The sequence below is a fragment of the Vulpes vulpes genome, chromosome X, assembly GCF_048418805.1.
Source record: "Vulpes vulpes isolate BD-2025 chromosome X, VulVul3, whole genome shotgun sequence".
Classification (NCBI taxonomy): Eukaryota; Metazoa; Chordata; class Mammalia; order Carnivora; family Canidae; genus Vulpes; species Vulpes vulpes.
The window spans coordinates 6,666,990-6,683,643 of record NC_132796.1 but is presented as its reverse complement, the minus strand read 5'-3'; the positions used below and the strand labels follow the sequence as shown (position 1 = coordinate 6,683,643).

Sequence of the window (16,654 nt, the reverse complement as noted above, 5' to 3'; positions counted from 1 at the left end):
TTCTTAATCTTGATTTGCATATTATTTAAATGCTCTCATCTAACTTTCTCTATCTCTGGAGCCTGCTTCTCCCTCTGCCTATGTCTCTGTCTCTCTCTCTGTGTCTCTCATGAATAAATAAATAGAATCTTTGGAAATAAAAAAGAAGTTTCTACAGAGGGGTTCATTGACTAAAAGGCCCCCACTGGCTTTCATGATTCCGAGCTCCTTTCCTTTGGTTGGTTAGACTTCCCACCAGGGTCTGCAGGTCTCATCCTGTGCCCCACTCCGTACAAGCCCACTGACCAATGGTTACCTTAATTAACCCTGTATTCTAAGATCAGGGGTCAGCAAACATTTTCTGTAAAGTGCCACACAGTATTATTTTCAGCTCTGTGGGCCATCTGGTCTCTGTCCAGCAATTTAACTCTGTCCTTGTAGTTAGTTACAGCTCCAAAACAGCTACAGCATGCATGACTAAGCTCCAACAAAACTTTATTCGTGGACACTAAAATTTGAATTTCACATAAATTTCACAAAATACCACTCTTCTTATTACTCTTTCTCAACCATTTAAAAGTGGAAAACTCATTCTTCACCTGCAGGCTGTATAAAAACAGGTGGTGGGCCGGGTTCAGTCTGTAGGCTACTGATGACCAACCCCTGTCCTAGGATCTCCCGGGGCCTGCCATGACGTCTGGGAAACAATTTACACTTAAACATCAGTTCATTGACTAACAACAAGTATTATCATCCTCCTTGCACACGTAAGGAAATCCAGGCCCGAGGAAATTCCGGGACTTGCATGGCAGCAGGGCACGGGCGGTAGGAGCTAACCCAGAGCCTGGGCATCCTCGCACCTGAGGGCGGCCCCGGCCCTGGCAGTACGCTGGTGACCGCTTCCACTCTGGCTTATTACTCCAGAGGGTCTCTCTGCTTCCCCAGCTGTATCTTCGACTCCTTGAGGGAAAGGGCCAGTCCTCAATGATGTTCATTTGTTATTTTCCATGGTACCTCGCACAGAGGCATCTTGATTATTTTTTTAAGACTTTATTTATTTATTCATGAGAGATACAGAGAGAGGCAGAGACACAGGCAGGGGGGCGATGCAGGCTCCCTACAGGGAGCCCGATGCGGGACTCGAACCCCGGACTCCGGGATCACGACCTGAGCCAAAGGCAGACACTCAACCGCTGAGCCGCCCAGGCGTCCCAGCATCTAGATTACTGAAAAGTCTTACTATGTATTTAATTTTTTGGCTCCCTGTCCCCAATGGTAAAAAGACATGTGAGAGATTTTATACTTCTCTCTTTCTCAACATAATGAATCAAAGGCTAAAGTAAGGAACAAACGAAAAGCGAAACTGTCTTTGATGGTCAATTGGTTTTTTTTCAAGTGTGCTGGCTGTTCCCATGGGCGCAGGCCACACAGCCGCCCTCAGGATCACGGGAGGGCATGTCCCTGTGTTTAAACAAAAGCAGAAGCAAAAAACCAGGTTCCTATGATGGGGGTGAACCTCAAATGTTTTTGAAGCTAGATAAAAGAAGCTCCACATAAAAAGCCACATATCACACGATTCCATTTAGATGGAATCATCCAGAAGTGGCAAAGCCGGAGAGAGGGAAAGCAGCCTGGGGGGTGCAGGGGGCCGTGGGGAGGGGGAAGTGGGGAGGGGCCGCTTTACCGGACGGGGTTGCCTTCTGGGGTGAAGGAAAGGTTTTAGAACTGGACAGAGGGGGTGGCTGCACGACACCGCAACTGCGCTAAATGCCACGGAACTGCTCACTTAAAATGGTGACTTTGTTATGTGAAAGTTCCCTCCATAAAAAAGATGTTAAAAGGATGATGGTGGATCTGTGTATTCCAGTAGTGGAAAGAGCACGCAGACCTATTATTAAATGAAAGTGTGAAGTCACAGGGGAAAAAAGGTGACAGTATGATCCCAATTATGTAAAATCCCGAGACAAATGTCCAGCCCTATGTACATGTATTTGGGTAGAGTGTAGAGAAGGGACTAGAAGGACACACGGCAGGCTGTTCCGGGAGGTTCCCTCTGAGAAGGGGCGGGTGGGGATTTCCATGTGTTCTGCATATTTGTGCACTGTTTCATTCTCACAGGGCAAGAATGCTTCAGTGGGGTCCCCGTGTAATAGAAAAAACAGCCCAGGTCCCTGTGGGCCCGAGCACTTGGAAGGGCGGCCAGTCGGTTCCACGCACAGCTGTGCCGGGAGCGAGGCGCCAAGTGAGGACTGGGAGGCGCCCTGATCCCAAACAAGGCATTTTTACGGAGTTCCCCGTGGCTTTGGCTGCATCCGTCCGTTGATAGGTCATATGAAGTGCGTGAGACCTCACCAGCAAGTCCCACGGGCTTCGGAAGGGCCCCCCGTCAGGGCAGCATCGGCCCCTCTTTAAAAACTTGCGTGTTCCCTGAGCAGCAGGCCAGGGTGCACACGGGCGATCCCGGGGAGGGAGGGAGAAGGGGGGCAGGGGCCGCACGTGTGCCGCTGCGCCCGGCTGTCCCCGCACCGGCCTCGAGCGCCGGACCCCACCTGGCACCTGGGGGCCCGGGGCCCCGGCAGCCGATGCCAGCCGTCCTGAGCCAGGACGCCGCGAACCCACGTCCCAAGCCCCCGCAGCCTTCATCCGAGCTCGCCGGACCGTCCCGGGCTAACGGACACGTCCCTGGATTAACAGACACCGGGAAAAAGGGCAAGAAAACATTGTGACAAGGGCGGGGATGAGCAGGTCCGTTAGGACACCGGAAGGCCGAGCGCAGAGGCCGAGCGCAGAGACCGACCTGCAAATGCCACCGCAGCCCACGTGGGAACACTCCGCACTGCGCCAGCGCCGCTGGAAACGGGAAGCCGCCGGGGCTCCGGGCAGCGGCCAGGATCCGCGGCCTCCAGCACGGGGCTCCCTGGGCACCGCGAGCAGGAGCCAGGACTTGGAGGGCGCCCGCTGCCGCCAGGCACAGCGCGGGGGAGGCTGGCCGGGGCCCAGGAGCCAGAGCAAGCCACCGCCGCCACCGCCGATCGGGCGGCCCCGGACCTCGCGGCGCCCGCAACACACGGGTCGTGTTCCCGCCCCTGCCGCTGGGGACGCGCGCAGGCGGGCCTCCCCTCCTCCCCCCAGCACGACGGCTGGAGTCGCCACTGGGGCCTCCAGGCCCCGGCTAGCTCCGGTATTCTGCAGGGGAACCCCTGGACAAGGCGGGCACTTCGGGGCAGCGAACAACCTGGGCCCCAGTCGCTCAGCGGAGCAGCGCTTCGCAGTGAAAAGGCACGAAGGGCCGATCCACGCGGCAACGCGCACGAACCGCGGGGAGATCGCACTGAGCAAAATAAGCCTGAGGCGGGGGGCCACTGAGTGCATGACTCCACTTAGATGAAATGTCCAGAACACACAGATCTACAGACACGGAAAGCAGATGAGCAGCTGCCAGGGGCTCAGGGAGGCGGGGAGAGATTGCTAGTGGGTATGGGGTGTCTTTCTGGGGTGAGGGAAATGTCCTGGAATCAGACAGTTGTGATGGGGGCACGATCCCGCAAATTTACTAAAAACCACTACACTGTGCACTTTAAAATAGTACATTTGATGGTATGGAAATCTTTTTTCAAAATTTTTAAGTGAGGATAACTTTCAGGGTGAATCCAGGGTGATCCACCGGCTCAGAGGCCTCCCCCATGCGGGAGACAGACACCTTCGGGCACCTTCCCATGGGACAGGGCTCCAAGGGGCAGAAGGAGTTCATCTCACACAGTGGCTCTCTGCTGTCCTGAGTTCCACATGGCCTGGAAAGGCCATAGGCAGCTTGGCAGTGCTCTAGCTCCTGGTGGCGCCGAGGCTGGCACGTAAGGCCGCTCAGAGGCTCTCCCGCCTGGCGCCCTGGCCCACCTGCCCAAGTGCTGGGCTTGTTGCCCAGGGGCTGCCCTAACCTGCTCCCTTCCTCTCCCCCCCTCTCTTCCTTAGACCCTTGAGCTTTAAAGAAATAAAATAAATAAATAAAAAGAAATAAAAAGAAAAAAAAGAGATCCCGCCAGATAGAAAACACTGGAGATTCCTCCACTCCACAAGCACCCTTGCAAGATGCCCTCACCACATCTTTCTAGAGCTCCAGATCCACCCTGCCGTAATTCAAGTATTGACTAAGTCCCGTGCACTCCTTATTTCTTTCACAATTTCTCTGATATCATCCCTGCCTTTTCTAATGTCCTACTGCCCTCCATCTCTCTAGCTCAGGGCCTGTCGCCATCCGTGAAGACCTCCCAAGAGTTTCCAACTGGTCTCTTCTCTTGGAGATCCACCCCTGCCCACCACCCCATATTTGGCTACTCATCAGATGACCTGGCGCCTAAGGTGAGGCTCCCCGGCTCAAATCTACAAGGAACAAGGACTCCTCGCTCTTATAAGGAGCCAGGGAGAAGACGGATAATAAGAAGCTTATTAGCATGGTACTCCTAAGCACGCCACAAATGTCAGCTACTGTGATTGTTCTCAAAGACACCAAGCCGACCAGATGCTTCCATTTTCAATGGGAAAACCACCCTCCTGCTTCCCTCTTATAAGGACCATGAGTACACTGGGTAGACCCAGATAACCAAAAATAATCACCTCATCTCAAGATTCTTAACTTAATCCTACCGACAAATGTCATTTGCCATGGAAGGTCACTTATTAGCAAGTTTTAGAGACTAGGACATGGACATCTTTGGGGGAGCCATTATTCTACCTTCCATGAAGGAGGTGGTGGGGCAAAATATCAATTAACAATGAATTCAAGGGATCCCTGGGTGGCGCAGTGGTTTGGCGCTTGCCTTTGGCCCAGGGCGCGATCCTGGAGACCCGGGATCGAATCCCACATCGGGCTCCCGGTGCATGGAGCCTGCTTCTCCTTCTGCCTGTGTCTCTGCCTCTCTCTCTCTCTCTCTCTCTGTGACTATCATAAATAAATAAAAATTAAAAAAAAAAACAATGAATTCAAGATAAAAAAAAATAACTGGTGGGTATGACACAGTACAAGGGGCACAGTTACCCTAGTGAAGGGAGGGTCAAGCCCAGGTAGTAGACCCGAGCTCAGCTCTGGAGCCCTCTTTGGCTGTGGACAGTGAGGTTACTAAGTCAACCTCCCTGTCCTATTTCATCATCTGCCCACCTACACCCTGTGTGGCCGCTGTGGGCTTTCAGTGGAAGCATCCAGGCAGACAGGAGAGCACGAGCACCTGAGACACAGAGACTGTGCAACAGTTTGAATGAATGAATGAATGAATGAATGAATGACTCAGGGGCAGGATGTTTCAAAGTGGGAGGGGTTTGGGCAGCTGAGTGGCATCCAAGAGAGGGCACCGATTCCTGGCCAGAAGACTCAGCTCAAGTCCCTGTGCTTCCAACTGCCAGCAGGACGTCCCCGTCCGCCCCGTAGCTGTGGCCCTGCAGTGCGAAATGAGGAGCTTGCACAAGACTAGCACTTCCAACTCCCAAGCTGAGGGTTCCCAGCTCGGCGTGCTCCTGCCCCAGTCACACCTCCCTCACACGGAGGCTGGGTCAGGGAAATTGACCTCATTTATTCCAACAGCCCGCAGGCACTTCCTGCCTCCGGCACTTTCCTCACATTCCTTCCTTTCCTCCCCAGCTCCCAGAAAGCACCAGAAACCCTCAATGGAAGAAAATAAAGACAACGCCCCCCTGCCCCCAGCTCAAATGAGCCCTCCCTCCTTTTTTCAGAAGCCATCACCACCTCGTGACCACTGTCTTCGTTTCTGTGTCTGTCTCCCATCTCCCAGAAAACTCGGTCTCCATCCGCCTTCCTAGAACGCGGGAGGCCAAGAATCTCTGTAAATATTTCTTCACTTTACTGGATTTAAATAGGAACAAGTGAATTCAGAAGAATTTAACTCTGCTTTATTTTTTTTAAGATTTTTCTATTTTTTATTTATTCATAGAAACACACAGAGAGAGAGGCAGAGACACAGGCAGAGGGAGAAGCAGGCTCCACGCAGGGAGCCCGACGTGGGACTTGATCCCGGGTCTCCAAGATCACACCCCAGGCTGCAGGCGGCGCTAAACCGCTGCGCCGCCACCGGGGCTGCCCTAACTCTGCTTTATTCCATCAGATTAATTGTATTGAATGTATTGGGAAGGCAACCAACATCAGCAAAAGGACCTGGGCTAGAAGCAGCTCACCAGGCTCGCCAGGTGGCTTTTACCACGTCACCTGACCCATGGGTTCCTAAAGCAGAACCTACCAGAGAAGGTGGAATACATTATTCCCACTTCCAAGAGCAGAGTGAAAAGGGAGAAAAGGAAACTTAGAGATTTCTAAACATCCGGGATCTATTTTCAGAAATGACTTTTCCATTCACTTTTCTTAAAAAAAAAAAAAAAAAGGAAGGAAGGAAAGAAAGAAAAAGACCGATACTAAGCCAAGAATAGACCAAGAAATGATTGCTGATGATCTAAATGGATAAAGATTCTTCCAGGAGCCCACCCCTCATGGCCTTAAAAGCAAAGACGCTCCCCCATGTTCATACAAACAGTACCTATAATCTTAAAAAATGAAAAACGGAGAAATCATTCCTTGTTTTTCAGAAAGTTTGTATAATCCAGAAGTAGACTCTGTGTAGTAAATATAGTAAACCTCCTATTAATTAATACTAAATAAAGGTCGCAAGGAGGTGGCAATGATGTCATCCGACTCTGTTATACAGGGCTCCGGCCTTGCAATTTCCCAAACCATGGATTGTTTTCTCCATAAAATAGCTTGTTCAAAGGAATTTTAATATACCACAGAATTTCTCCAATTGGAGCAGGTCAAATCCCATCTCGTGAACAAATGGGTCCCTAAAAGTTTATGTCATGCTATAATCAGGGCCTTCCACCGTCATCAGGATTATTCACATTCGCTTTGATCTCAAATGTGATACGTCCACCATCCTCTGGACTGGCTGCTCGGCCTTGGCAGTCCGGCATTGTAATCTCAACTGAGCTCCAAGAACAGAACATGCAGTTTCACTCACTCGGTCCACATATAAGACAACATCAACACAACCCACAGGCACTGTTGAAGGCACTAAATTTTTTCAAAGGAGGCAAAAATGTTCTTCCCATGTTTTCTGCCTAAATAGCAAATATCTTCTTATAGAGTGATCACTGAACTCTGAGTGAATATATGTAGAATACATACATGTGACCAATGTGAACCAGGCAAGACTCACCCACAGAAACTGCCAGCCATAGAAACGATCAATTAACTTTATATTTTTTAACAAGGCCTTTGGATACAATTCGTAGCAAAGAATGAAAACTATACAGACAATACTGATCTGCGGAGATAGTGAATTTAAGCCTAAGGAGGGTTCAAAATCAAACCCAAAAAATTCCATTTTGAAAACATTGAGATTTTTTTATACATCTGTAGCCACATCTGTAAAGATTATTTCCTTAGGCTTTCAACTTTTTGGTTGTGACTTGAAAAAGAAATTACAACTACAGTTAATTCACCCACACACCCTGAAGCTGCCAATATCAAATGCTATTACACACAACATTGAAGGGAATTACTATAAAACTCTAGAAGAGATTATCTACAACCCTTGGCCCTCAGTTACTGTGTTTACAGGGCCTCATCTTACACTATGACAGTTTTTACTAAATTGTATGTGAAATAATGTTTTAAGTCAGCATCAATTTTCACCACCCTACTACATTCATTTATTCCTTCATAATTTCATTTTCTTTAAAAGCCTATTTATTTATTTGCTACTATCCTGTCAGTTCTCTATTTGGAAGCAGTTTGGAGAAAATCATTGAACACCGTCTTCCACCTGCGCGAATCAAACACAACTCAAAAAGGACTTTAACTGTCAGATGCACATGGAGAAAATGTGCTCTGACAAAGTTTTTTTCCATATAATAAAAATCAATTACAACTTTAAAGGATAATCAGTCACCCATAAAAAACGGCAGGGTTCTGTTTTGAAAGAGGAAGAAGAATGGCTATTACACCATACCCATTTACACCCTTCGGTAGACTCCACTTAAATGTTTGTGGCTTGCTGAACATTCCATACATATTTCGGGCAAGGTATTATGGGAGCTGAAGTGCAAGCTATCCCCTGCTGAATTTTCACTCACTATAAAAACAATGTCTCATAAAAGTATACACATGTTTTTACTTTACAAAAAAAAAATGTAAACTATGCACTTTTACTCACTCAATCGACACTTTTAGCACTAGAAACGGGACTTTAAAAAAATCTATAACATAAGTGATGCCTGCAAAGGGTGAAAATGTCATTCAGTAACAGATTTCTGGAAAAAAGAACATAGGAAATGTGTATGAAACACAGAGAAAGGAAGACTCTACAAGCTGACTCCTGTAGGGTCTGCTCACCTATGTCCTGGGTCATACCATTAAAATGGAAATTTGCACGTTTATATTTTTCATCTTGAATCCCCACTCCAATGTAGCCACAACTGTTTTATATTACCCTCATAAAATGAACCTTAGCCTTTTCTAAGCCAAACAGTATTTTTAATTGGTTCATTTTCCAGTTGTTTGGGTTTTTAGCAGACATACAGCATAAAAGGGCACTACATTACAAGCAGTTCCACCAATTCCAGAACCATCCAAGACTTCATCAAACAGCTGTGGCTCTAGCCTTTGGTAAAATTATTATATGATCTCACCTGATTTTCAAAATAACTAAGCATCTTTTTAACCCATAAAAGTGTGCTAGGATTTATTTACCTAAGTTTCTGAGTCCAGAAGTTTGCTGTGTTCAGGGAGGATGTTAGGGAAACACGCTCATTTTGCTGTTTTGTTTTTCCCTATCTGAACCCAGAGAGATTCTTCAAACAATAATGCAACAGCTTCCCTCCTCCAAAGTTTATTTTCAAACACCAGTGCCATGCAGCACTGCCTTTCCTGTGCAGGTAAGGAGGAAGCAGGAGCAATGTCATCACACTGAGCCTGTCCTGAGTCTTAAAATCATTGAGAAGCCTGCAGTATTTCCTTTCTAGCATCCCGGCCCAGTGCAGAGAGAAGCTGCTGCAGATAGGACAAGGTATCAGGTAACCACTAGAAACACTTAGTTTCAACAGAATTCCCAATTACGCGGTGCGTGTGTGCACAGACACTCACACACACACACACACACACACACACGCACACACACACAAAAGCACCTCTCCAAAAGAGCAGAACCACTGAAACTAGCAATCACACAGAAAGTTAAGGAAAAGCATCATTACATGAACTTAATCAAATGCAATGTGGTAGTGCTTTTAGAAGAATCCATGTTTCACTCCATGGTATATTCACATAAATAATAAGACAACTTACTGCCCTGTTCACATCTTGCACAAAAAGGAAACCTGAAATTCAGCTCTTGTTTTTCGTTTACTCCAAAAGCATATGGGTCTAATCATATTGCATTCTGGCTGCAGTACACAAGGCGACTTCAATCAGAATTTTAACTCAATTTTTAAGGCGCTAAAGAGCAACCATCATAGTCTGGGAGCAGAGTCTCCCGATTCCAAGAGAACTGGGAATCCCTGAGTGGCCCGTCTGGCACCAGTCTTTGGATGGAAAGTAGGCTGAGCCCGCCAGACAAGGAACCCACACCACGAAGCTGGAGCGCACGTTCCTGCTCCAAGGTGACAGCTCATCTGGCCACCGCGGGGCCGGGGGCCGGGGGCCGGGGGCCGGGGGCCGGGGGCGGTGGGCGGCCGAGGCCCGGCGGGGATGGGCGAGGCCGCGGCGGAAAAAGGAAAAGAGGGCCATCCGTCAGCTCCGGGGGAGGAAATTCCAGGCGACCAGCTTCCAGGCGCCGATCAGCGGGTGACGTGAGGGAACCAAGTCACTGTGTCGGCCCCGCAGCGGGGACCGGGAGGCGGCCGGGGCTCCGCACTCCGGGGGCTCGAGGCCAGAGACCGGACGCCTCGAACCTCGTCCAAGGCCCCTGGGTGGGGGCGTGGAGCGCCCAGATCCTCGCCCGGGGCCCCCCGAAGACTCGCGATCTGCGCCCAGACCCGGAGGCCTGCCGGAGTCCTCGATCCCCTCCGAGAGCCCGAGAGATGGAGCGCCGGGACCCCGGCCGCGGCCCGCACCCCCGCTCTTACCGGTCGCGGGGGTCTATCCACGACGTCTGGCGCGTGTTGTGGTCGATGTAGAAGACGCGGCCGTCGTAGTCGCGCGCCTCCTCCCAGCCGGCCGGCAGCGGCAGCTCCGCGCTCTCCCGGGCCCGCGGCGGCGGCGGCGCAGAGGGCGCGGGGGGCGCGGGGGCCGCGGCAGGGGGCGCGGACGGCGGCTGCTCCCGAGGGGGCTGCGCGGGCGGCGGCGGCTCCCGCGGGGCCTCCCGCGGCTCTCCCCGCCGCCGCCGCCGGCCGCCGCTCAACCACGGCATGACCGCTCGGGCCCCGCCGCCGCCGCCGCCCGGCCGCCCCGCGCGCGCCGCGTCCTCCGCCAGCACTAAGGCCCGGCGCCCGGGGCGCGGGGGCGGCCGCGGGGAGCCGCCCGCCGCGCCCGGTGCATCCTCCGCCCGGCGCCCGCGCACCGGCGCCCGCCCGCCGCCCGCCCGGCCCTGCGCGTCGCCGCCCGCGCTGCCCGCCCGCGCGTCCGGGTCGTTCGGATCGCCGCCACGCGTGGAGTCACAGCCCCGGAGCCGCCGCCGCCGCCGCTGCCGGCGGCCCCTCGATTCCCGCGGCGCGCCCGGCCATCTTCGTTCCTCGGCGCGGCCCGGTCGGGAGGGGCGGGGCGCACGCAGGCCCCGCCCCGCCCGCGGCCCCGCCCCTCCGCCCCGTCCCCCGGCCTGCGGCGCCGGCTCCCGCCGCCGGGCCCGCCGTCTCCCTCCGCTGCTCCGCCTCCAGGCTCCCCCGGGGCCCCCGGGCCACCGTCTCCCCAACCCGAGCCCCCGCCCCCTCCTGCTGCTGCTCCCCGCTTCCCGGCCGGAGGCTCCCGCGCCCCCCAGCCGCTGCAGCTCCTCCTCCCGCTCCTGCTCCGCGCGCTCCTCCCTCTTCCCACTCCATCACCTCCCTCCTCCGGCCTCGCCGGGAAACCGCGCGGGGGCCAGGATGGGCGCCGCCGCGTCCGTCCGCCCCCGGGCCACCGCGGAGAGGAAGGGGGCCGGGAAGACGGCACCCCACCCGAGCGGCAGGCGCGGCCCGCCTGGGGCTCACTCCGGGGACGCGAACAATTCCCGGGGGAGAGGGCGGTCACTTCGCGTTACCCACCCCCAGGCTTCCAAAGCCCCTCTGCCCACTGGGGGGGACTGCGCCTTGGGTCTCCCGAATAGCCAAGATGGTCCCGCGAAGGCGGGTAAAGCCCCGGAGGGGAGGCCGAGGGGGAGCCCGTGGCCAGTCATCTTGGCTGGAGCTGGGGCGACACACCTGTAACCGAGAGCTGGACAGGTGACCACTTAGGCATCCCCGCCAGGAGAGCCCCAGAAGAGCTGATCCGCAGTCCCCGCTCTGGGCCAGGCCCCCTGACCTGCCTTAAGCTCTTCCACCTTCCAGACTAAAGGATCTGATAGTTTGAGCAGAGACTCAAGTTGACCACTGCTGGGGAGGAAGCCGTGTCAACCCCTAAAATCTGATGATACGTTATGTTCCACTCACGTCACAAGCTGGAGAAACTGAAGTCCCAACTTTGGGGCTCTCTCTTGCTCCAAGTGTCCCAGCTACTTAACTACTCCAGTTCCCTGGCCACGAGACTTAAAGCCAGGAAATACAGGAAAGTATCAGGAAGGTTTTAAAACACTGTTACGGTGATATAAAAACAGCTAGTAAAAAGTCAGTGTGATCCAAATCTAGATACAGAGAAGAGACTGAAGGAAAACCTTCCAAAACTAGTTTGCATTCCTTCAGTGATGTGGCTTTTTAAAAATTATTTACCCTCCAAATTGTTTGTAAAATGATAATATTACTTTCATAAGGGGGAAATGTTCTTGGAGACTGCTCACTGGGACATACCTAAGGAAGGTCTTTCCTCCCCTCCTCCCACCACAACACAGGAACTTCCTTATTCCCCAAGTGTCTGCCCCCACCCAAAATTATATGCCGGAAATTCCACCACTAGAGTCTTTTTAGTTAAACGTGAATGGTTATTAAATGTCCCAGGGAAAGGTAGGGAGAATAACAAAAAGGCTAATACTTCCTGATCTCACACATTCCAGGGGATGCCCAAGTGCCAAGTATCCCCGCTCTGACGTCTTCCTTTCTGGTTGGCATGACTTACTGCCAAGGGGGCTGCCGCTGCCTTTCCTCTCTCTTCCTGCCCACCCCGAAGTCACTTTGCCACCCAGCATGGCCAGGCTGAAGCTGCGGGTCCACCCTCCCAGGCATCTTGTCCTTCCAGAATTTCACAGACCTGCGTACTGTCGCTGGAACCTGCCCTGAATGGGGCTGGAGTGTGTTAGAGTGAAGCAGCCCCTACAGAGAGAGAACACACCCACACATCAAAGGACTCCTACAAGGAAAGGCAAGAAGAGAGAGCATCAGGTAAAGAGTAAGGAGTGGGGGGGGGCCACACCCAGGTGGGAGCTGAGAGACAAGCATGGATGGGCTTTCCCTGAGGACGGGAGACCTTAGGTACCCGGTGGGACTGTGCTACAGACCTACTGCTTACGAGCGCTGTGCGAGGTGTTGGCACGCTGCAGACAGCAGGACTGAGTCTGTGCACCCCCCATGCCACAAAGAAATAAGCACTTACGACTGTGATTTGTCTACAGATGAAACTCAGGTTCATCCCCAAATTGAGGATGCAGGAGGCCCGTGAGACTCCAAGGAAGACACCTGAGATGAGGAAACTGAGGCTCAGGTCTCCAGGTTCCCAAGTTCTGAGCCCTGTCCACTTGGCACCTGGAGCTGCTGGCACCCAATACTTGATGTTGGTAGCAGATGCGGCATCCCACCCAGATTTCCTTGGCTGGGGCGCACAGCCTTCTTGGAGGATCACCCTTGGCTGACAGACGTCTAAGAGGTTATGCCCACCCCCCCAGGGACTGATTCTGCTGCGGGACAGCCCGGCCTCTTGCCTTCGTGGGACAGACTCCAGTGGGCCACACTCCAGAGCTCCCCATGGGCTGCCATGGCTTTGCTAGCTGCCCCCCACCCTACCCACCTCCACCCCTCCTTCGGTGAGCACACCCCCAGTCTGGCACTTGCTTGACCACGGCCACCTCCGGCACTGTTTCTGGGGAGCCTGACCTATGAGGGTCTGCCGCGCTTGCTGTCTGCCGAGCACTGAGCAAATATAAATCATTTGATCATCGTGACAACGTCTGCAGATATTCCTAATTCCGTGTGTACATCATTAGAGGAGAGTTCAGAAATAGGGGGACATGGCGTGCCAGTGAAGACAGATGGGACACCCTCACTGAAAAAGCTTTAGCCACATGCCCACTCGTGGCCCCTGGACCTCTCTGACTCAGAGAAGCACAGCAGGCCTGCTGCCTTTTTCTTCCTAAAATGAGCTAATGGAAGAGGCCAGAACTTGGGGTGCCCGAGGCCTGTTTACAGCACCGTTAATCCTTTCTGACTTGGAAGATCTGCCCGGCCTCTGGGCGTCCCTGCAGACCTGTGCAGGGAGCTGGGTTGGCAGGGAAGGCGGTGAGACAGCTCAGCGGTTCAGCGACACCTTCGGCCCGGCGGGAGTCTGGAGTCCCGGGATGAGTCCCACATGGGGCTCCCCACGGGGGGCCTGCTTCTCCTTCTGCCTGTGTCTTTGCCTCTCCTGCATCTCTCATGAATAAATAAATAAATAACATCTTTAAAAAAACAACAAAAACAACGAAGAGAAGGCGGTGGGGTGGTCGAGGAAGGGAGTGCGGCCTCCCCAGCACCGCGGTGAATTGGGAAGTCTTGTAGCCCGTGGTAATTGTCGGCGAGAAGAAGGCCCGTCTTTCTTACAGTCAAGCGGGGCTTTCCATGTGGAACTAAAAACATAGGCACACACCGGACACTGTAGCGGAAGAAGTCTTTGGTCTGAGCTGAATGCACAATTATGCATTCCTTTTTGCCTCTGTATTAAAACCACAGCCTTGCCAACAACAGAAGTACAAACATTGCAGTGATCTCTCCTCTCCCCGCGATTTCGGATGGAAAAACCGCTCAGGAAAAATCCACTTAGGCTCTGGGTGATGAAGGCACAAACACTTGTTCACTGCACCGACCTTCTGGGAAATCCCTTTTCTGAAACGGTTAAAATGCCCTCAATATAGCTTGCAGAATATTTTCTTTAAAATGCTTGTTAAGGGGCAAGACCAGCACACTCTTTGCATGCCAGACGAGCAAACGCAGAGTTTGAAGATTTTTACCCTTCCCGTGACATTCCACCTTCTCCCACCACCCCTCTTCCCAAAGGATAATCTTGATTTTAGAGGAGAAGGTACAACATTGCATCTATATGCATTCGATGCTTGAGAAGCTTCTAGAAGAGGGAGTACCATGAAGGCTACAATCATCGGGTCTAAAATGAGAGAAATAAAGACTGCCAAAGGAGTCTTGCTTACTTGTATAAACAATCAAGTGTTCTAGGAAATGACACATTGGCTAATTCTGCACATTGTACTGAGAGGAAACCGGAAGTGGGCCGGATTGGGTCTCAAGAAGAAATGGCTCATTGTTTGGCATTCTTTAAATGCTAGAATAATTACTCAATTATGGGTACTTCCCATATATTTAAATAATGCAAATGCACAAGCTGTGGAGGAGATTGGATGTAGTTCCTGCTAATTCCTGTCTTGCCGGTTCTAGGACAGCAAAGGAAGAAAGAAATCCCAAAATCCCTACCCCAGAACCCCTCGGCAGGCTCGGGGGACCGGAATGGAGACAGGGTGCGGTTATTCCCTGGTGCTTTACTTTGTGGCTTTATGTCTTTAACTTCAGACACTTATTTGACTTGTGATCAGAAGTTGTTTAGATTTTGAGTGTGGACTGAGAGCCTGACAGCGCTTTTCTCAAATGGGTCGATGCAGCCGATTTGGAGATTCAGGTTTTTCCCATTTCCTCATCTTCCACTCCAAAAACGTGCAGGGTATTCCGGAAAAGTCAGCTGCGTGGATGAGCCCGGCAGCCTGTGTCTGGTCCAACTGAGTGCATTTTTCTGCCCTGTGTCAGTTCCCAGAGTGTTCTCAGAGTTGGTCGTGGCTGTCAGGCTGGAGGCGGACTCCTTTCGTACCTGAGTTATTAAAATTCAGGTTTAAAAAAACGTCAGCCCAATTTCTCTCCCAAACTTAGAATGCTCCAAACCACCCACTTCCTTCCTCTCCGAGTCTCCCCTCCCAAGGCTACATTTTTACTTTTTCTCCTTCCCAACCCATGGGTCATGTTCAACAAAATGCTAACGAGTAAACCGAAAATGTAATCCAGGCAGACCATAATTTTCGGAAGACGCAGCCGCCCTGAGCCAGCATACTACAAGATGCGTCCTCCTGGCTGGGCTCTCTGGTTCAGGATCAGGACTCCGGTCCCCTGTGTATTTGGAAAAACAGATTCTTAAACTGCAGACCTCTGCCTTATGAGCCAAGCCGAGCAGCTTGGACGTCTCCCGCTTACAGAAACACGAAGGAGGATTTATGCAACACGGAAAGGAACAGCCCCTGGGTCGTGAACCATTTATTTTTCCATTTGACAACACTAGTGTTACGACTTAGCGTCTTCTGTGGCGTGGATGGGCCGGCTTTGGAACGCAGCTAACCTCGCTGGATCCCGGAGCCGCGATCCTGCAAGTGCACGCGGTGGTTGCTACGCGTCAGCGCTGCTCAGCTGGGGACGATCGTGGCCCTCGAGGGCAGGTGGCAGTGTCGGGGGCGGCTCTGGGAGGAGGGTGCCCCGGGCACGCAGGGGGCAGAAGCCAGGCAGATCCCTCTGCCCGCACCGCAGAGTGCACAGGACGGCCCCTCGGTCTGAGAGCCCCGTGGCGCATGTGTCACGTAGGCCGAAGTGGCGCTGCCTAGGCCTCACGGTGGGGAAACCAAGGCTCCGAGACTGCGAGGCCCCGGTGCGACGCGATCTGGCCACCGCGAAAGCCCCGGCCCTCGGGTGCAAGCTCGGCCTGGCCTTCCCGTCTGACCTCCGTGTTCCTCGGGGGTCTCCGGAGGCGCAGAACCGGCAGGAGAAAGGAGGCTGGAGAGGGTCATCGTAAGCAGCCTGCTGACGAGCCCCAAGGTGTGCAGGGGGCGAGCTGGGGCCCCGGAGACCAGGGGGGCACCCGCGGCCCGCGGGCTCGGGCCTCAGGAAGAGCTGACGGGCGGGCTCAAGTGCAAGGGCAGGAAAAGTGACGTCCTGGCTCACGGTCAGCCCGGAGGGGTTCCCCTTACTCGCAGGGAGTCCGTCTTTCTGCTTTGTTCAGGCCTTCGGGAATCGGATGAGGCCCGCCTACAGCTGCTTTCCTCAGTCTGTTGCTTCAAACGTTCGTCTCAGCCGGGAGCCACCTCGCAGAAGCACCTGGAATAACGTTTGACCAAATATCCGGGCACCCGACGGTCCGGTCAGGCCAACACATAAATTACCAGCCACTCTTCCGACTCTCTAACCAGTGGCTGCGTGTGTCTGCAGCCCTTCCTGCTCCCCGAGGGGTCTCCGGGCGGCAAGCCCCGGGAGCTTGCTGGAAGGCCCAGCCCGGACCCCCCGCAGCCGGGCGACAGCTCGCCGGGGCCGCGGCGGGGCTGGCGGTGAA

The 16,654-nt window shown here is 53.2% G+C and overlaps 1 protein-coding gene across 1 annotated transcript in view; it reads right to left on the bottom strand.

Annotated features, from left to right (window-relative positions):
- Window positions 1–10,397, bottom strand: part of WWC3 (WWC family member 3) — a 119,920-nt gene extending 109,523 nt beyond the window's left edge. Inside the window, exon 1 of the mRNA XM_026015289.2 lies at window positions 10,099–10,397. Within this exon, the coding sequence (XP_025871074.2) occupies window positions 10,099–10,382 (284 nt within the window). The 5' untranslated portion in view covers window positions 10,383–10,397. The remainder of the gene's footprint in view (window positions 1–10,098) is intronic.
- Window positions 10,398–16,654: the final 6,257 nt, after the last annotated feature.